The sequence below is a fragment of the Antedon bifida genome, chromosome 2, assembly GCF_963402885.1.
Source record: "Antedon bifida chromosome 2, ecAntBifi1.1, whole genome shotgun sequence".
Taxonomy (NCBI): domain Eukaryota; kingdom Metazoa; phylum Echinodermata; class Crinoidea; order Comatulida; family Antedonidae; genus Antedon; species Antedon bifida.
In genome coordinates, this window is record NC_136227.1 from 23097367 (window position 1) to 23119842 (window position 22476).

Sequence of the window (22476 nt, forward strand, 5' to 3'; positions counted from 1 at the left end):
CTTAATATAAAGATAATATCGGATTTACTCATTGTTTATGATAATGTCCTATTAGAACCATGGAGGAAATATACAGATTTCCTCCATGTTAGAACTTGGTCAGAAGTCAGATTTGATTAAAATAGAAGATGGTTTCCCTATGTTTTTTTTTCTTCAAATACTTAAATCTTAGAGACGTGATGGGAATTTCTGGTTCCGTAATAGACAAAATTGTCATAAATGGTTTTATTTATCCAGTAATGAATCAATACGAAAAGTTCTGTCCAGTGGCTCTAATAACCAGCTCAGTAGTTTGCAAAATGTGACACTGCTGAGGCAATCTTATGAATCTGAAGCTGGTATGGACATTTTGTACATCCCGGTCAGTAATAATAATAATGTAAAAGGAATTAGCCGTGACAGACTTTGGAGGCCGGGCACTGGACACTGTAATTGCTTTAATAACATTGTACACACATGGACACGTACAACAATGTTCTCAATTGGCTTTCACATGATACATTCTACATTTATCTCATGTGTCCTCAGGATAGGGTACCGGTCCATGACTGACTTTTCTATAATAACTGTAATGTACCATACGTTAAGAGGTCGACGTAGTATTTTCATATTCAAAAAACATAGGCCTACATATAACGGCAGGTAATTGGCTGAAAACAAGTATTTTAAAATTTATAAAATAGGCCTACATCATAAATTAAGATACTAGTCAAAATTAGTTGAATAATCCTTATTAATTGAGTTGAGCTGATAATGGAACTGGCGAGATCCGTAAACTTCTGTAAAAGACCAAATTCACGCTAAGGCTTGAGGGAGAATATTTCTAAAATATCTGACTTTTAAAGCTTTACCAAATTGCAGCAGCAAAACTTGGATTCTGTGCGATGGAAGGGCTGAATTGTACTGCAGATTCATTCATGGGATATGCAATTCCATAATCAACTTCTCAGAGCTGTATCCATATTTTAAACCATAGGCCCTATTTTTGTTGACATTTTTGTTAATTATCAGAATTAGTCTAAAAAACACACATCATTATTCTAAAAGCTACCGCGGACGGTATTAAATTCTAAGTTTTAGAATCGACTGTATTTTAAATATCGCACTGCTGTCCGCACTGTAGAAAATCATGGCTCGGCCGTACCGTCCCCCTGCCACCGTCCGTGCGCATCATACGCCCTCAATGTATTCTACAAAAACGCACCGCACGTCATCTTATGCGCGATGTTGCTATGCAACAGATGGATTGTTTCTGTGCAACAGATTCGCGCACAAACATATCATTTTTAGTTTTTCAACTAAGCGCTGGTTCTTATTATTGTGTCCCAAATATTCGAGATTTTTTCATAACAAGGCTTATTATATCCTAAGAAAAAATGTCACATCGTCGAGGTAAGAACATAGGTCTACATTATATAACATAAAATGGAAATTTATTTAGTGTAATGATAATAATGAGGAAGAAAAGGATTTATTCTTTTCCGTAAAAAAATCAGCGGTGGTCGAGTCGTCACAACAACGCGCACACGAATCTTCTCCCCCACCCCAAACCACCAATATCCAGCTTCAAATCCAGTCTCTCACGCATGGTCACCTTATTCGTGATGTTCCTATGTAACAAAGCTGCTGATCTTAATTGTTATTTCTTCATACAGTGATTTAGTTTGCTTCTTGGAATTGTGTTTACTTTTATTTTTAAAAAAAAGAAGCTAAAAATCCTTTAAAATAATGTTGTCTTCTCCCAATTGTCTTTTCATAGCTGATATTACCCATTGCACTTTCGATGCCACGTCATTTCACAATGAAAGAATCATTTTAATTACATGGTTTTGATAACTTTTTTTACCCAAGTTGAGAAAGAATCCGCTTAAATACCTTTTTAAAATTCCATAACTATTAACTTTATTATTGTTTTTAATTACCCATAGTCTCTCGAGAGTGGCAGAATGAAGACCTTCTGATCACTAGTGGATCAAGTGAAGTCCAGAGAGATGCTAATGAAGAAGGATTAGCATATGTATTTGCAAACCAGCCAGCAGCAGCAACAAACGATTCTGTTCCCCAATCTGCAACTGCGACACCAGTTGCCGAGGATGCTCAGGCTGCAACAGTGACACCGGTTTCTGAGAATGCCCAATCTGCAACTACAACACCAGTTGCCGAGGATACCCAAGCTGCAACAGTGACAACAATATCCGAGAATGCCCAACCTGCAACTGTGATACCAGTTGCCGAGTCTGTTCCCCAAGCTGCAACTGTGACACAAGTTGCCGAGAATGCCCAAGCTGCAACTGCGACACCAGTTGCCGAAGGTGGCCAAGCTGCAACTCCAGTTGTCGAGTCTGTTCCCCAAGCTGCAACTGTGACACATGTTGCTCAGTATGCTCAAGCTGCAACAGTGACATCATCTGTAGAGATTGCACAATATTCACCTTCTGATGTGGAAATTTTATTACCTACTAATCAACATCTTCTAACTGCAACCACAGCACATGACGAGGAATTTGCTGCATCTGCTCTTAATGAAAATCTAGAACTTATCCACGTACAGAGTTTACAATCTGAACAAACCGTCGTTAGCACAGAGGGTTCTTCTGAAAACTTAGAAACCGTCAATCATGTAGTTCCATCAAATTATTGTGACTGGCAGACTGATGATGACTCCTGGCCATCATTTTGGTCTAAAACACCTACGCAGTCATCTCTTAAGCGAGTGACAAGGAATAACAGCATTCGCATGGCATTAGCAAGGGGAGCTGAAAGCAAGAGCATTAATGTCCCAAGTGGCAGCAGTGGTAGCAGCAGCAGTGATATTGAAAGTGAAGGTAAGTTATCATGTCTAACATGTGTCAGAGATAGAGATATAAAAGAGGTAAAAAATTCACAAAAACATCTACTAAAATAAATACAACATTTAAATTAGAGATATCATATCATATTATAAATTAATTTAATAATCAGGCGCACGTAGAGAACGTGATATTGATAGAATAACATGACAAGTGGAACCAGTACCGAGCGAGCTTTGTATCATTCACCATGCCTACGTTCCTTGAGCCTAATGTGCAAGGTTTAGAGGAAGGTCTTTCCTTAGGTTTAGAATGATGATCTCGGAAATAATAAATTAATGGAAATATTATTAGGCATATTTAAATAACATTAATTATGTGAACAGTTCTTTGCAAACGTTTAATTTAAAGATTCTCGTGAGTGGCAGAATGAAAACGGCAGTCCTCCAAGCACTTCAGTAAAGTGGTTGTCTAAATCTTCTCCCATTGCTGCTACACCAAAGCCAGAAGAAACAGCAACATTCACAGATGCACTAAGTGAACAGCTGAATGAACCCCATGAAGACCCTGTGTCAGCACAGGTGCAATCTGAAAATCAAGAACCACCTGCTTCCGATGACAATGGTCAAGCTGCAACAATTCCACCTGTTAATATGAAGGTTAATTTGTCGAATGGCAATCAAGCTGAGTCCGGTGAATCTACCTCTAACACAGAGGTGTCTTCTGACAGCATAGAAACGGTCATTCATGTACTTCCATCGAACAGTTGTTCTGATTGGCAGTCAACAGATGAGGGCCCCTGGCCATCATTGGTTAGCTCATCTAGCCAGCCATTGCAAGGAGTATGTGATACCAACATTGAGATGACATTTCCAACAGGAGCTGTTAGCAGTAGCAGCATCACCTGCAGCATCCTCAATAGTCACCACACAAACAGTAGTGGTAATAGCAGTGGTGAAGGTGCTGATGGAATTCAAAGTGATGAAAGTCATTGCACAATAGGTGAGTTATTAATTAAAGTGGTTCTTGAAAATCATTTTCCGTCCGTTATAAATGTGTACAATGTTAACCTATCAATTGTAGTTTGGTTGATTGATTTATAACATTGAATTTAGATGAGATCAGCAGTAGTGAATGGATTGTTGGTATTGAAGGAAAAACAAGTGATGATAATTCTGATGGATGGCCCGTCTTACTAATTAGCTCCACCACTGAAACAGAAGACACTAATGTAAGTTTGACATCCTCTATGATACTGATACACAGGGTCAACAATGCTCACTCATTTATTTAATAAGTTTGACATCCTCTATGATACTGATACACAGGGTGAACAATGCTCACTCATTCATTTAATAAGTTTGACATCCTCTATGATACTGATACACAGGGTGAACAGTGCTCACTCATTTATTTAATAAGTTTGACATCCTCTATGATACTGATACACAGGGTGAACAATGCTCACTCATTCATCTAATAAGTTTGACATCCTCTATGATACTGATACACAGGGTGAACAGTGCTCACTCATTCATTTAATAAGTTTGACATCCTCTATGATACTGATACACAGGGTGAACAATGCTCACTCATTCATTTAATAAGTTTGAAATCCTCTATGATACTGATACACAGGGTGAACAGTGCTCACTCATTTATTTAATAAGTTTGACATCCTCTATGATACTGATACACAGGGTGAACAATGCTCACTCATTCATCTAATAAGTTTGACATCCTCTATGATACTGATACACAGGGTGAACAATGCTCACTCATTCATTTAATAAGTTTGACATCCTCTATGATACTGATACACAGGGTGAACAATGCTCACTCATTCATTTAATAAGTTTAACATCCTCTATGATACTGATACACAGGGCGAACAATGCTCACTCATTCATTTAATAAGTTTGACATCCTCTAGGATACTGATACACAGGGTGAACAATGCTCACTCATTCATTTAATAAGTTTGACATCCTCTATGATACTGATACACAGGGTGAACAATTCTCACTCATTCATTTAATAAGTTTGACATCCTCTATGATACTGATACACAGGGTGAACAATGCTCACTCATTCATTTAATAAGTTTGACATCCTCTATGATACTGATACACAGGGTGAACAATGCTCACTCATTCATTTAATAAGTTTGACATCCTCTATGATACCGATACACAGGGTGAACAATGCTCACTCATTCATTTAATATAATCATCATAGAAATACGTTTTAGGTTCTTGTAATATTGTCTTATTACTTATTCTTTAAGAATGAAATGAGAACAGGGTTGAACTAAAGTTAGGCCTTTAACTAAAGAAACATTAATAATATTATATGGTAATAAAGGCTTCGCTATTCTCATTACCTTTTTAAATTGAAAGACCATGATTGTTTAGCAGTATTAGTGTCAAAGGTTAAATCTGTTGGTATTGGTGTCTATATGATGCAAGGTATTTCTACTTCTGTTTAGGTACAAAACAACGTACCTGTACTACCAGGCCATAGCACTGATCCAATCGAAATAGGCGATGAAGAGGTCGATAACTTAATCAGAACAGTACAAGGTTTGTTGGAATTAACGGTGCTATAATTACTATTTCATTTTCGAATGACCACAACAATATTAACTTGGATATTTTTAGTATTCAATAAAATATGATTGACGTATAAACCTAATAATACTTTTTATTAATAATTAAAATACTATTTTTTTTACAATGTTTCCTACTTGAACTACCGTAGGCCTACACAAATATTTTTTATACATAAATATTTTTATTTTACATATACTGAAATAAAAATGTTTCAATCAAAATTACAGAAAGTAAATACTACATCCCATCAGTGGCAAAGACTAGGCTTACTCAAAAGCTGGATTTAAATTTACCAGAAGTTGTAGAGGATGATCAGGAGTGGCACGAGATTGAACTACAAGAACGCCGCAAGGAAGTCAAACCTCTCAAGTCAATCTTAAAGGTAGGCTCTCAAATATTACTCAATGGTGCTTCATGTTTACACTCAAACCACAACATGATGAACATTTCATTGTAAAGTCATGTTTTTATTATTTTACGTCATAAACTAAAATTCTTTATTTATTAGATTTCAAAACACAAGAAACTCAAAATCAATTGCTTCAGTGGAGTGACTGTTTGTTTAAGGCAGTCCAGGGATAATCATAGGGTCACATTTGCAGATGATACTTACTCAGGGCAAGTTGATGGTCATGCATCTTCAGCCAGAACAAGCGTAAACAATAATACCCCCACGAGACCTGGTCTTTTACGACGAATGTGGAGGCAGATAAAAATATTGGCCTGCTGTTGCTGTTGTACCCAAACTGATCAGTAAACCAACAGGAATTGACAGGGAGCCGTATAATAATATAACAATGGAAATTTATGGCGAGTATAAATTAGTATAAAATTGTTAGCTTCAAATAAAACATTTTCTGGTGTAAAATTTCAAATGCACTACTAAAATAATAATAATGTATATTTTCCAACTCACAGGCTTTTCAGTACACAGTATAACAGCATTTGGGCTAGCATTTTGAAATGGAGTTCGTTCAATTTAAAATGACAAAATAGTTGGGAAAGCTGTTACAAAGACACCAATGATATTTGTCAATGACAACATAGGATTAAACAAAAGAGTTTAAATGTTACTCTATTAATTGAACAAAATTGGAGCTCTAGTACCTGTTTAAACAGATGTTTTTAAAATATTCTTGGGAAGAGGTTGGTGTTGGCAGATGATTCCAGACATGCTTGTAGCTACTTTGCCCAAGACAAGCTGAACAATCTATAAGAACAGATTTAGACAACTAACTACCATATTCTAGGAGACATGGTCTTGTACAGTGAATGTTGAAACAAATACAAATTTGCTTACTGCTGCTATATTGGCTGCAGATTGATTAATCTACAGCAAAATTCTAAATAAAATAGTGCAGAAATAATGTTTGCAATAGAAAAAGTGAGTATGGTATATATTTAATGTTTACGACAAAATGTTAATTATTTTTCATTATGCTTTAGTATTAAATGAGTGTGTATTTTCAAGTTTCAGGTGTTATACAGTCAAACACTATGCCAGAATTAAGGCACAAGCAATGGACAAACAAACAATTTGAGTCTACCGTCACAATATATTTCAAGCCAGTAATTCCAATGGAAAATGCATGGCAAAATGAAGAATGGCACCAGAACTGGATACATGGTTTAAATGGTAACAGAAGCAACATGAAAGTCCAAGTAGTAGTGGAACAGTGTTGCGGGCGAGGGGTTGAAAGTACAAGAGAAAAGACAGGGCTCAGCAGATTCAAACCCTTAAACAGGTAGAACATCAACAAATTATTTTAAAAATACTATTCAAAATTTACTTTTCTTTAGGCCCATTATACTAGGACAATAATGATCGGCGATAACTATGATTAATAAATGTGATTTTATTGTTCTTATTGATGATGATCAGGGCCGTAACCAGGTTTGACGGCGGGGTGGATCGTTAAGTTCTTTAGTGGAACTCAGGGGCGGATCCAGGATATTGAAATAGGGGTGGCGTAGCTTTGCGAGCGAAGCGAGCAAACATTGGCTGGGGGCCAGGGGGGCCGCCAAGGGCCCCCGGTCGGGGTCCAGGGGCCGACGGCCCCTGGAAATTTTGGCGTTCTAGCGCATTGTAAGTCGTTTAAAACGGTTTACAAACATCTCATAATGTCATTTACCAAACACTCTAAAGCTCGCAAATTACGACATGTGGAACATGCAGCTGATACTTACCTAGGGTACCAAATGCAAGCTAACAACTTGCCTGTACTTTACATCTAAATTTTTACAACGCGACGATGTTTTTCAGCTTTTATAAACTTGTCCTAGCCGCGCCTAGGCCGGTATTATTTTCTTATACACGCGCGCCGGGTCGATCGCGGTCACTACTTCTTCGCACATGCAGCAGTAACATGACGTCACGTTAAAGCGGGCCGTCACAGAGTCTCATGCATAGAAGCAAACTTGCTGAGAGTGTTTTCACCACGCAACACATGCGACGCGAGATTTATCGAAACTCCGAGCCATCTACTGACGGTCATGTTTTTGACAATTAAAATCACGGCATATTCAACGACCTGGTTTAAACGATCGTTTAAAAATTAGCGGTCCGGCTCGATTACATTATATTTAGTGATTTGAAAAAAACAAAACACCTCTTTTGTCATGATGTCATCGCGATGTGTTTATGAGAATCATCGACGGGAAAGCAAATAAAACAACAAGGGTCATGAAATGCTGCAGCATTGTTAATATTTTAATAGTAATACGTTTTAATAAAATGTAGCCCTAACGGGATAATTTTCATAGGCACTATACAGTCCTAGCCTTTGTTTTTATTGTACTTAATAAATGGGCGCGTAGTATAGTAGCACTGACCATGTTATTGTTATCTATTTTTAATCTATTTTAAAATAACCGGTTAAATTGCGTTATGCAGCAGAAACAGACCCCATGTGGCTTCATCAACTCTATTGATCGTCTGAGGTACCGCTATTCTACAATACGGGAGTGACGATCACAAAGGATGCCGACCTGCTTAGTGGAACGCGACCAAGCTCACCACATGGCTTTTATCAACTTGCTCCTTTTACACTAAAACTGTGACGCTAGAGATTGATAGTACACAAAGGATGTCGACGTATGCTTGGTGGAATGCGATCAAGCTGACGATGTGCTCCGACGTACTATTTTCAATATGAAAATGTGCAAACCATCGGTGATTGATGACCGTCGAAACGATACGTGTTTTTAAAATCTATTTAATTTAAAAAAAAAAAAAAAAAAATCTTTAAAAAATAGGGGGGGGGGGGGGGCGGACGCCCCATACACCCCCGCTAGATCCGCCACTGGAACCATACAATCGAATTTTTTTTCTCTATAGGCCTATGGCCGCAAATCGCATTTCCGGCTATTCTCTTTTGTTTATGAACTATAAGTTGGTGTAATTTCCAGCCCACACATTTCTTATATTGTCAGAGATCCCTCCTCCTTTCAAGCCTCCTAGCAACAACATGGTACATTAGGGATCGTATCATTGAGACTTTAACAGGCATATTCACCATCATGTGGTGTTTAGGTAAAAAACCATGGAATTAAGATGATCTCTGAATTCACTCAACCGTTGCATCTTGCACTTGCGTGTGAGCTGCATGCTTTCTCTATCAAGCAGCTGGCTGGGCACGTCACACGCACGCGGAGACCTGTGTAGGGGAATACCCTGTTATGTCAAGCAAACAACTATGCTCTCTGTACAGCTCGCTAGAGCTCCAGAACCACGATGTTCAGCAGTTATCAAATAGAACTTATCTTGTAAATTTTAGTGTTAGGTTTTTATATTTTAGTTAAAATATATATATATATATTAATTAAATTTATTAAGGCTTGACTAGGCCTGTAGTGAACAATCGTCGTGTTGTGTTAGTATGCCCAGCAAAAAAAAAGTGGGAGGAGGCCAAGCGGAACTCGCTGTTCAGCGGGGGGATCGTACGATCCCCCCGATCCCCCCCTGGTTACGGGCCTGATGATCACGACATCAGTTGATTGGATTGTAAACATGTTATCAAAGGCAGCATAAATGGTTATCCTAAAATAGTTCTAGAATGAAACCTTTCTAATTACTTTTTAATGTATGTTTATCTATTTATCATCGATCTTTATCGTCCTAGAACTTCATCGTCTCAACGTTTTCAAATGTTTTAATGTTGTTTTTACAACTAAATTTATATTTGCTTTACAGTCCTACAAGAAACATATGACTATTAAACAAGATGGTAAACAAGAAAGTTGTACACAAAAGTAACACATAGGAACTGATGAAGACAAATATTGTTATTTCAATTTATAAAAATCTAACTGATGGTGATGCATCTCTTGTTAGGACATGTGCAACCATACTCGCACAAGAACGATTGATTGATTTCAGAATCATAAAATTACAGACAAAAAAATATACAGGAAACAAAGAATAAACGCAATATAGACATTTTAACATTAATCATTGTTCTTTTAAAAAGATGTCCTTTAATCGCAAAAATACATACAAATCACAGATAGTTCTTTAACTAGTTAATTGTATACACAGCATTTGAAAGAAGACATGTGTACCTTTCCAACAATGTATTATTTGCCAACAAATATTAATCTACAAATTCAAAAATGGCATTTAAAAATGGTCAATTTTGAACTTCAATGTGCTGTAGCCGGTTTGTGTGTGACCTCAACCTGTACTGTAGGCATGCAACTGAATACCCTCTAGAGACAACGTGACTTCACGGTGGTACAAGTAAACAGTCTGTTGATTCGCGTCAACCAATCAAAGGGCGAGAATCCAAAATCGTTCAACCGTGAACCCTCATAGACTCTCTTTTCCCAGACGTTTTTTGGGTCCAGCAGCTGGGACCTATAAATTATAGCCGAGTTTACAAATTTGCAAAACTGTCAGCCTTAGATACTAAAGCTACCGCTATGAAACAGCTTATTAATGAATATGTCCTTTTGGGACATAGCTTGCTAGAGCCACGGCGCGAAAAAAATATGATTAATGTTAGTGACGTTTAGTGTCTAGAGAACCATGTAAAAAGTGTTTGAAGAGAAAGTTTGTGTTTATGTCACTTTGTATTACTTAAGTTGATATGTTATCAAATGGAAATATTGAAAAGGTCAATTCACCCAAATGTTTTGTGGGTGTCCTACACTAAAATTATGGAAAATTTGGTTGTGAAATTTTCTGGTTTATTGCAGAGCAATGAATACAATTTTAAAATAATCATACGGTACAAAGCATCTTAAAATAAAATTTGTTTAATTTATTAAAATATTATATCTGACCCACATGTACACATTTTAATGCTACAGTATTTAACAACACACACTAACAATGGAAATTAAATTTAAATTAAATTAATATTCAAATCAATTTAACTGATCTGAACAGCAATGGCAACCTAACATAAATTCGGCCAAATATCTCACATTATATTATTAAAGGAATAATTTAAACACCAAAATTACTTGTGCATTGGCTATAGATTTACTTATGGTATGTAAATTATAGCCTAGCTTAAGTAATTTATTTTATTTCTAATACTGCAATATCTCTAATATTCATGTGTACTGTTAATACACTTTTTAGATATTATTATATCATAAAAGAATTTATTATCATTATTAATATTTTATTTACAAATACCAGTATTGTGGTATGAATGAATAACATTATTAGGTTATAATTTATGTGTTAACAAATCAAAGAAGCATTGCAAATAATCTAGATGGCTTCATCTTTATTTGGTGCATCTGTAATGTTTTTAAAATTTGGCTGAGCAGGGAACTCAATGCTTGTTTGCATGTCAAGTACCTTATCAATCAGGCCAATCTCATTACTTCTTCGTACCATATCTTTTTCTGGTGTCCATGACATATCGTATTCCAATCTGTATGTTCCCAAGTACTCATGAGGGCACGTGGCACCCCAATCCTGAGGAATAGACAATGGAAATACTATTAAACTTTTAGTTAATAATGCATCACATGCCATATATAACAGACCCAAGTGTATCCTTGCTATTTGATTGGTTAATTTCATATAACATGTAGCCCTATTGCACTGTAAACTAAAAGGCAAATCTGGTGATTACTTGTGGCCAAAATGGAAGTACTTTTTTAATGGCCTAGCATCCTGCCCAGCCTTCAATATCAAAAGATGAAAGCAGCAACCAGTATATGGTAGGCTGGTAAAGAATGCACAATCAAAACCCCACCTGTAGTGCATATATGGCGACTTCTGTCATAAACGACAATGTCAATTAGTCTTACATTCATCTGAATGATGACTAAGCCAGACTGTGCACCTGTAGTGTGCGCAGTCTATAACTGCTATATTATTCTGTTGGCAAAATCCGAGTGGTTACCATTTTTAATAGCCTAGTTTTGAAATTTAAGTGAGAATAATATTTTCATTGGTTGAAAGCCTGAATGTTCGATCTATTTAACTCATAAAAATATTCTACCCATTGAACTTATAAACATTCATTATTTGTATATTATAATTTTGTATTTTATTTACCTCACATGACAACAATGAGAAGTAACGTTGTCCAGAAGGACGCTTGTACAAATGATAGATTTTTCCTGGACATTTTTTAAAGTTGCAGGCCACATGGTGCAAGTCAGCATCTCTCTTGGCTTCTTGTAGTACTTTGCATGCTTGTTCTTGTAAATATCGAATCTGATCAGCTATCACTGTTAGCTTACTTCCTGCATTTGCTCGTGTAAATTCATCTGCCTATTTTAGAATAAAAAAGAAAGTTACTATAATAATAATAATAATAATAATAATAATAATAGTCTGTTCTTATATAGCGCATATAAGCAGGCTCTCAATGAGCTTTACATCAAAAATAAAAGCAGGAAATGTTAAATTAATGAAAAGCTTGTTGGAAAAGGAAAGTCTTGAGTTGAGTCTTAAATGAGTTAAGAGAAGTGCACTGTCTGATTGTGATAGGTAGGGAGTTCCACAAAGTTGGCGCTGCCACTGCAAAGGCTCTCTGACCGTAGGTAGATGTCCTTGTCCTAGGAACCACAAGTAGGCATTGGGAACCGGACCTAAGAGATCTAGTGGGCTGGTAACTCTGCACAAGCTCAGATAGGTAGCCAGGCGCCAAATTGTGCTGAGCTTTGTAGGCCAGGATCAACACCTTGTACTGTATCCGTAATGTTGTACTGGTAACCAGTGAAGATCTGCAAATACTGGGGAGATGTTGTCAAATTTACGTGTCCTTGTTATTATGTGGGCAGCAGTATTTTGTAGACGCTGCAGAATTTTCACTCGGTTATTCGGAAGACCAATGAAAAGCGCATTACAGTAGTCAAGCCTGGATCCGACAAATACATGCACAAGTTTCTCTGTGCTATGTTGATCAAGGTACTTTCGCAGTCGGCCAATGTATCTAATGGAAGCAGATGCCGATCGAGCAATGGTTTTCAGGTGAGCATCCATTGTCAAGTGACAATCCAATTGTACACCAAGATTCTTTACCGTCTGCGAAGAAGTGACAGAAACCTGTCCCACTGTGATGTTAACAGGATGTAGTGGTAGTGGTCGAGTTTTAGATGAAAAAGTGATGAAATCAGTCTTGCTATCATTGAGCTTAAGCTTGTTCTCTTTCATCCATGTTTTGATGTCACGCAAGCAGTTCTCAATTCTTGTGAGCGAATCATGCTGCATGGATACATAAATCTGAGTGTCGTCTGCATACGTAGCATACTGTAGTTTATGATGTTTGATGATATCTCCTAACGGACCGGTATACAGATTAAAAAGTACTGGTCCGTATATAAACATAACACAACCATATAAAAAACCACTATGAAATACACAAATTCTTGAAAAAAGGGATGTACATTAAATAGTATTACATGTAGGTTTGGATTAGTATTACTCCACCTTAAACCACACCATTCATTGCTTTGTCAAACCATTCATTTCATGGTCAAACCATTCATTGTTTGGTCAAACCATTCATTGTAATGTAAAGTTAAACCATTCATTGTAAAGTTAAACCATTCGTTGTAAAGTTAAACCATTCATTGTAAAGTCAAACCATTCATTGTAAATTTAAAGTATTCATTGTCAAGTCAATCCATTGTCACGCCAATCCATTGTCAAGCCTACCCATTGTCAAGTCAATCCATTGTGAAGCCAATCCATTGTGAAGCCAATCCATAGGGTGGGGTAAATCTGCATGAATAAATCAGTTTTATTTTAAACATGTTAATTACCTTTTGAACCTGTTTGGCAAGTTCTACAATATCTGTGACATCAGTGGTTCTGTTTGTGCGATATGTATTCACAAGTTTAACTCCACCAGGACTGTCACCAACTTCTACTAAATTCACTACAAAAAACACATTATGTTTACAAATGTATACATCAGTAGAAAACAAAGAAGATATTAATTACACTGCCCACAAGATAAGGCACATTTAGACTGGATCAAAATGTTTTTAGATTTTTTATTCATTCATTTATAAAAACATATTTCAGGATAAAAACATATCTGGAATAGATATTGAACCTGTCCAGTTTTACATATGGTTCTGTATACATACATGCTGCTGGAAGGGAAACATTTTATTTTGTTCAGCAATATTGCTAATCAAAGCACAATTATTCCCTGTATGGCGAGAAATGCAAAAAATGCATCATCTTATCATTTATTTAAACAAGGAGTGTAAGACTTCATTCTTTTTAATTTAAACTAAATTTGATATTATCACTAATGTTTGTACATGACATTGCTTGGTATGGTATGAAAATTTAAAAAAAATGATTTTTTGTTTGGTTTGGGGGTAAAACACCATTTTTAACACAATAGAGAGAAATGGCGAACCGCGATGACGTCACTCAAATTTCACCGAGTGGGTATAGATTGTAAACAAACCATTTCGCCACATGTTTTTGTATGGGAAATTCCGATGAGTTAAAAAGGAAGGTAGAAAAGAACATTTAAAACACACATAATAGCAGTATCTTTTTTTTTTGCAACACCCTTAACAATTTTAATGTTATATGGGCAAATCTTTACATATTTTATTTTAATTTGGATTGAATTAAGACGCGTTTTTGTTATATACTGTACCCAGCTCTAGGCCCTAGATAGTTGGCCTGTATGCTGTAGTACCTCGAGCCTAGCACGGATTATCGGTTATTATAATAATAATAATATTGGAAATTTGTTATTGCATACTGTACTACTACTACTACTACTTTAGCTAGGGTGCTGCTAGGCCTCTCCTAGCTAGGTAGTAGTAGGGGGGGGGGGGGGGGGGGGGGCTACCGCCAGTAATGAATACTTGATAACACCATTCTACTATAATACTATAGGCCTAGTCTAATGTAGACCTACAGATATGAGATATTTTTAGGAATATGATTGTGAATGATGGATGACTTTTATACATATTTCATTGTTTTATTGTGTAAATACACAAATACAACAAGAATTATGAGCGTTACAGCAACAACATTGGTTAGACGACGCCATGATTCACGTGTATAAACATAGGAAATGTGTCGCCCTCAACGGTTTGTTATGATTTTATACCCACTCGGATTTTAGACGTCGGTTCGCCATTTCTCTCTATTATTAATCGCATTTGAATAAATGCACCAGGGCGTGTGTTCAGGAAGGAGTTTAGTCAAGGGAGGCATTTTTTTGGGTGTAATGTGGTAACATGTATAATCAAAATACCTCCTAGATATGAAAAAAATACAGTAAAAATTATATAAAAATGCTTGGCTAATTGTAAATGTCATTCTCAATGAATTCTACTACAAATAGTACTGTAGGCCTAGTCCTACATGTAATAACAACCATTGGTTTGCCTACAAATGGGCCAAATTGTTCCATCAAACATGGGCCGAATCGTCCCTGATGGAATCGTCACACCAAACCTGGGCAGAATCGTCCCACCAAACCTGGGGAGAATCGTCCCACCAAACCTGGGCAGAATCTTCCCACCAAACCTGGGGAGAATCGTCCCACCAAACCTGGGCAGAATCGTCCCACCAAACCTGGACAGAATCGTCCCACCAAACCTGGGCAGAATCGTCACACCAAACCTGGGCAGAATCATCCCATCAAACTTGGGCAGAATCGTCCCACCAAACCTGGGCAGAATCGTCCCACCAAACCTGGGCAGAATCGTCCCATCAAACTTGGGCAGAATCGTTCCATCAAACCTGGGCAGAATCATCCCATTAAACCTGGGCAGAATCGTGACAGAACTTTCTTTACCTAGGCTAGCCTACATAGTGTTCTTATTAGATTGACAGACGATCAGGCCATGGAACAAATTGGATTTATAATTGTTCACCATAAAATAAATTAAGTGGAGAGTGTTATCCAACGTTACGGACGGACACTTTTCCAAAACATTTGACTTTATCAATTGATAAAAATGTTCTGGTAGGAGGTTTAAATTCTTTGGATGTTTTTTATGCAAGTATACCACATACCCTCTTTCCAAAAAACAATTTGTGCCAAAAAATCCTGTTGCTAAAAATAGATTTTTTTGTTGGTGCTCCTATTATTTTTTTTTTAGACCCAATTAAATTTTATTTTGTTACGGATGGACAACAAAATGCTTATATATTGTGTGTAATATGTCCATCCGTAACAAAAATGTTACAGACGGACATATATTTTAATTGGGTCAAAAATATTAACAAGAGGGCCTACAAAAATAATTAAATTTTTTTCTGTTACTATCAAACCCAATGCGATAGTTAAATGTGTTTTTGAAATTTTATACTGTTTTACAGGATCTTTTAAAAACTTATTTACAATACATTGATTATGTTACGGACGGACATTTTAGCGTAGTTAGTAACCGACTAAGAATTTGAGTCAATAAACATCAGTTTTTGAAATTTTGTTGAGTTATATAAATTTAAACTATTTTAATCTTTATTCTTATAAACAAGTAATTTATCTGTAAGTTATGAGGGTTTTAACTTATATAATTAAAAATTCTTATGAACTGTCCATCCGTAACGTTCAGATTTTACAGTATACTCCTTGTTAAAAAATGGTAGATTCCTCAAATATGAAGCGATATTTTTTCCCCCATTGTTAATGTTAGTTTTAGTAACCTGAAATATTAATTAACATTATTATAACAATTAAATATATGTTATAACAATTTAAAATTTTTGCTTTAAGGCTACCTGTACACTTAAATGGATAACACTCTGGATATATTAAGGGGACGGGGACACCTTTGAGTATGCCAAATGGTTCCTATTTATTATTAAAGGGGACATTATTGTTTTTCTATACCAAACAAAATAAAAAAATAGAAAGCCACTCCGAGAGTTAATACCTCCGTCTAGTGTAAAATTCTCCTACATAAGACTTTCAATATAAAATTTAATGACAAAAATAGAGATCGACGTTTCGGTACCATCATAGAACCATTTTCAAGATCAAGTGAATACAAAACAATAATAATTATGATTACATAAGACTTCTCGGGGAAAATATATATATATATATTTGTGTGTGTCTTAATGCTGTGTGTGATTTAGGCTAATTTCACTACAAGCATGTGTATGCGAATTTGGTGTAATGGTTATGTAACCAGCCTTTCAACTAACAATACTGTAGATTCTGTTGACTAACAATAGAACATCAACGGCAAAAACAAACGGGTGAATTTGAAAAGAAATTGGTTTTTTAAAACTACTTATATCAAAAAACCTGTAAATTAAATCGATTTATGTTTTAAAATTACAAATCACAAATTATAACTCTTGTCTCTTGTACAAAAATGAAGTTTTTGGACAATTAGTTCTCGAGAAAATGCAATTTCAGTTTACTTGTTTAAGGCTTTTGAAAATTCTGTCCTATCTTTAACACTAGCAGGTCTGAAAATTATACTAAAAAGTGGTCCAGAACTGGGACCGTGCCCCGGATTGCATCCAAAATTTAATGGAGTGGTCCTTGACCACATATCTATCAGTATTTTGGTAAAGATCTTTTAATTACTTTTTGAGTAATCCTGCTAACAAACAAACAAACGCGATCGATTACATATATCTCCTTGGCGACGGTAAAAAACAATAATTCATTTAGGCCTATGTCTATCTCAACGGTAAAAGTCCCAATCAATATTTCACTTTATACACTCAGTATGTATGCCGAGAACTCAATTATAAACTATAATGGAACGGATTTACAAATGATACACTTGGCTATCGGGCGCAAAATTAAGACTATCAGGCCCAACAATTACGGGTCCTCCTAAATACCAAGACCTACCAAGAACTACCAAGACCTGTCAATTTAAAGTGTTAATTTTTCGCGCTAAAATTAAGGTTTTATTGTTGGAAATGCTATTAGAAGTATATATATATCATATTTCGTTAAAATAACACTTTAAATTGACAGGTCTTGGTAGTTCTTGGTAGGTCATACTAGTTGACGCAATACGGACATTTGTGACGCAATGTATGCATCAACTCAGTTCGTTTCGCGAAGCTTGTCGATTATTTAACATTTTTGGTGTCTATATCGCGCTAAAATTAAGATTTTATTGTTGGAAATGCTATTAGAAGTCTATATATCATATTTCGTTAAATTAACACTTTAAATTGACAGGTCTTGGTAGGTCTTGGTAGTTCTTGGTAGGTCTTGGTATTTAGGAGGACCCACGATTACGACTATCGGGACCAATGCCAAGAGTAAGACGATCGGGTCAAACGTATAAGATGATCTCGCCCACCATAAAGAAAGTACCACATCCCCACGGGCTGATTATGCAATTTTACCGTACCTTTAGCAAACGGAAGTTAAGATACGGTACCATATCTTTAGCCACGGCGTTATTATTAGGCCGGATTTACCTAGGCCTATATAGGCCTAGTATATATATACTAGATAGCCTAGGCCTAGAGTATAATCAACATTGTCAATATCAATAAATTACGGATTGTTAAACACCTTTATAAACTTATAAACCGTTTTCGGCCACCTCGACTTGTATGGACTATACCATTATAAAAAGATGGGAAAATAGGGGTGTCCCAGTGTGTTAATGTGTTAAAATACTGCTGCTTTTGTTCTTTTGTTTAGTGCATTATGTTTCAGCAACAAAGGAAAAACACCTACGCCCTGCACCTAATTTCAGTTTTTAAGTTAATACAGTATATTATGGCTCTTTATTTCTATATAATTTTTTAGGTATCCTTCCCTAATATGGATATTAGGTGGATTCCCTAAGGTGGATATTGAATATTTTTACGGATTTATATAGATACAGAAAGTATAAAGAAATTAGGTTTTTTTTCAGTTACAAATAAAAAAATATAATTTATCTAACGATTTAACAAAGATGACAGTAGTACATTTAATAAGATCTATCACATACTGATTATTAGGTAATCAGTAAAACAAATAAACATTATAATTTTTTATTAATGAATGTTTGACATTGCATGTTTTTAGGTTTGGTTTTTCTAAAACGTTTTAAACACGTTTTTAAATGTTTCCTCAAGCAGTACAGCCTTGTATTTAACTTCTTAACTATATGATCAACATGTCCACCCATTTAAAGACCCCTTCCCTGCAATTTTGGACGTTTTTTGGAAAATAATACATATATATCACTTTAAAAACATTAAACCATGTCATTCCTTGTCTTAAATGTACGTTTTATGGTAAATTATGATAAAAAGTGAGAAACAATGCACTACCTAAGTAGCTCGCGGCGATCGACCTCTCGTGGACGGTCTTAGGCCTAGCCTAGCTAGGCTTAGTTTTGTAGGCCTAGCTGGTAAACATTGGTAACGTACGAACATCGTACGCTAGCTATATACCTAGCCTGACGTTGTATAGTTGCTGCATTAATTGTCTTTCTATTTTTGCCAGACTCCGTTGATACAAATTGGGGAAAACCCAGTATTTTCGCTGAAAAGTTAGGAGTCTTCCATTTGTTTTGGCCTCACGATCGATCGAAAAGTGGGCGAATTACAGGTGAAAAACAAAAATATCAATCCGCGCGCAATGCATTTTGGGATTTATAGCGGGCCGCTATAATTATTAGAATCGACTTATTTTTCACATTTTTAACCGTTTAAAGACGAAAAAAGTTATCGCAATAAGACCATATAGTATTATTTTTACATTAAATATAGTTTGTGATCTTAAATTAGATCTAAAAAACGTAGGGAAGGGGGCTTTAAGCTTTAGTCAAACACTACTCCCAGATACTTATAATTGTTAACAATCTCTACTTCCTTTCCTTTAATTAATGTATACTGTCAGACCAATTATGTTTTCGAAAATCAATTCTTATTTCTTTCGTTTTATTTATGTTTAGTTCAAGAAAATTGTTGCCATAATCGGTAAATCAAATAATCTCAGAAAGGTACAGAGAATAATCGTTGTTATAAGTTCAACTATAGCCGAGTCGTAGTAAAACAAAAATACATATAATTATGTCGTCAATGAATCCGATTGTACTGTATTTAGTTGTATTGTAGGTAACATGTTTTAATTCCGATTGTATTGTAGTATTTAAGATTTTCTAATTTCAAATCCGATTGTACTAAAATTTAATGTGTTTAAATCCAGATAGGCATAACATAGTATTTAATATGTTTTAATTTTGATTATACCATAGTGTTTAGTTTAGTTTTTATATATAGTAAGTCAGTATACCTACTTATAGGCCTAGTTAATAATAGTAAAAAAAATCTTGGCACAGTACCTAATATAATAACATGCCTTATAAAAAGTACATGCATTGCTAGTTTTTGATATTCTGTATTGTTCCTTGTAGTTTGTACTGTAGGTTTACATAACAGAACAATTGTATTGTCTTCCCATTCAATAGACACCCTTCTCTACATAAAACATAATACACCACACCCCTATCATAATAATGGTATGGTCCATACAAGTCGAGGTGGCCGAAAACGGCACCTGATCCGTGGGATGTTTCGGCCCAAAAGTGGGCCGAAACATCCCGGATTCAAACTGTGTGAGTGTTATTTAACCTACTAGGCCTAGGCCTAGCTAGCTATATATAGGCCTAGGCTAGGCCCTAGCTAGGCCTCTAGTAGTAGTAGTATTTTAAAGGAGGCCACCTACAATCGTAGAAAACCAGCGTTACCACCACATTTACCTGTAGTTTGCTGATTTGCCAAACTTTCTGTTGTTCGTATCATTTTTAATTACGGTTTTTAGTCACAGTGTATGCTTCTTACTTTTTAGTAGGCCTCACACTCTCTACACTACACACACTCGCGACTCGACTCAGATGCTGCTAGCTAGTTATTAGCGTTGCCAGCGATAACATTTAAATTATGCCGTAGCCTGTCGTCTCAAATAGATTGGGAAGGAAAAATAATGCCAAATCCCCAAAATGTGGCTCTAAACAGCGCCACCAACGGTTGCATGTCTAAAAAACGTCTGTAAAACCCTAACAGACACAAAATAGGGCCTAAAATTAATAATTGTATCCCCCATGTCGGCGTTTTGGTGTCATTTCATTTCAACCACCATCTGAAATAGAGCAATAATTGGTCAATCGCGGCTCTAGCCTCGTCGATTTTGTTGTGCTGCCTATCGCACACATGGTAGTTTGTGAGCAGTCTTCCTATCCGAAGAGTCCATTGAGTCCGAAACGAAAGGATGGAGGAACTATTGTACGGAAAAAACCTGACAGACCTGTTTTGTACGATATGATATTGTGTAAGGTGATATGTACGAAATTGCAAGATTAAACAAAATATTATTCTTGTTCTGTGGTATATTATTTTTTTGGTTGTTCAAAAAACACAAAATTATGCCAGATTATGCTAAAAACGGCTAAATAATGCCGCGGCATTTAGTCAGGTGGCTTAACAAAAAAAAATGAGGAAATCGTTACACGGTGGACAAAAGCGCCAAATTTGGCATGGAGCTTCGTTGGGACCTACCAATTGATTTTTGCCTAGGAGCCACTCTGGTCATAATTTATTTTTCAAGATGGCGGCCAAAATCCAAAATGGTCGCCAATAAATTGGAAAATCACATTTCATTTGTTGCAGAAGTCACATATAGGCAAATGAACTATCAAAACATAAGTATTCATGGTCATTGAACATGTTGCATGACATGGGTCATTCGTTGTTAAGATGGTGGCCAAAATCAAACATGGCTGCCAGTAGCCTAAACTGGAATATCATTCTGGTTGCAGAAATCGCATATAGGTATCAAACGAAGTTGGAAAACATGGAGTAGGCCTAATCATGGTCATTGAAACATATTTTAGACATGGTACATAATAGGCCTATAGGTCACTCGTTGCAAAGATGGTGGAAAAATCCAAAATGGCTGCCAGTAAACTAGGAAATCACATACAGTATCTGTGGACGGCAGACGTAATATGTAAATGAAGTAGCTGTAGTAAATGGTAGAGGTGGTATGTAAATTACAAGTAACTGTAAAAAAAATCTATTAAAAAAAGTTATAACCAGTTCAGTTTCTAAAAATGTGGTATTTTTGGGAAAATAAAGATTGAGGGCGCTGTTCACATAAATAAAAGTACACTTTTTTACCTGTAACTAACTAAGTTTTTGTCAGAATATTTTTTAAATGGTCTTATTTGATAGATAATTACATTTTCTTTATATTAAAAAACAAATTTTACATTAAATATCCATAGTTCAGATAAATTTACGTTAAGTGCCTTAAATCAGCAAATATAACACATTTTAATACATAACAAATACTATTGGACGTTAACAAATTACAAATTTAGTTATCATAAATAGGATTCTTTTACATTTTCATAGAAACTGTTTTATTATAAAACATATAAATATATATTTTTCTAACAATTTCTCATAAAAAAACTTTTACGACCACTAGTTTTCGAGATATAGAAATGTGTACTACCAGTACAGGTCAAAGGTCAATAACAAGAATCTGGGTCATTTTCTTGGAAAAGTTTGTATTAGACTGAATAGAAACATCCATCTTCTGATTAATTTGAGACCTATTTAAAGTTTGTCCAACTGTTAGTTACCAAGTTATATGACATGTAGGTCAAAGGTCAAAAATACCAAAAAT

At 35.7% G+C, this 22476-nt stretch overlaps 1 protein-coding gene and 2 long non-coding RNA genes across 3 annotated transcripts; 1 reads left to right on the forward strand and 2 right to left on the reverse strand.

The window, feature by feature from the left end:
- The first annotated feature begins 5555 nt into the window (after positions 1–5555).
- LOC144836029 (uncharacterized) lies at positions 5556–6417 on the forward strand. The gene is made up of 3 exons (XR_013611137.1): positions 5556–5783; positions 5910–6211; positions 6320–6417. It is a non-coding gene; the product is annotated as an uncharacterized LOC144836029 (long non-coding RNA).
- Positions 6418–8092: 1675 nt separating this feature from the next.
- On the reverse strand, positions 8093–8413 carry LOC144836030 (uncharacterized). The gene is made up of 2 exons (XR_013611138.1): positions 8325–8413; positions 8093–8247 (listed from the first exon to the last, which is right to left on the reverse strand). It is a non-coding gene; the product is annotated as an uncharacterized LOC144836030 (long non-coding RNA).
- A 2228-nt stretch (positions 8414–10641) lies between these two features.
- Positions 10642–20700, reverse strand: LOC144858648 (uncharacterized protein C1orf50 homolog). Its single transcript, XM_078714745.1, has 4 exons — positions 20546–20700; positions 13637–13752; positions 11922–12140; positions 10642–11333 (listed from the first exon to the last, which is right to left on the reverse strand). Exons 1-4 carry the CDS (start codon positions 20586–20588, stop codon positions 11124–11126), a joined length of 588 nt encoding a protein of 195 aa, XP_078570871.1. The 5' UTR covers positions 20589–20700; the 3' UTR covers positions 10642–11123.
- Between the last annotated feature and the right edge of the window lie 1776 nt (positions 20701–22476).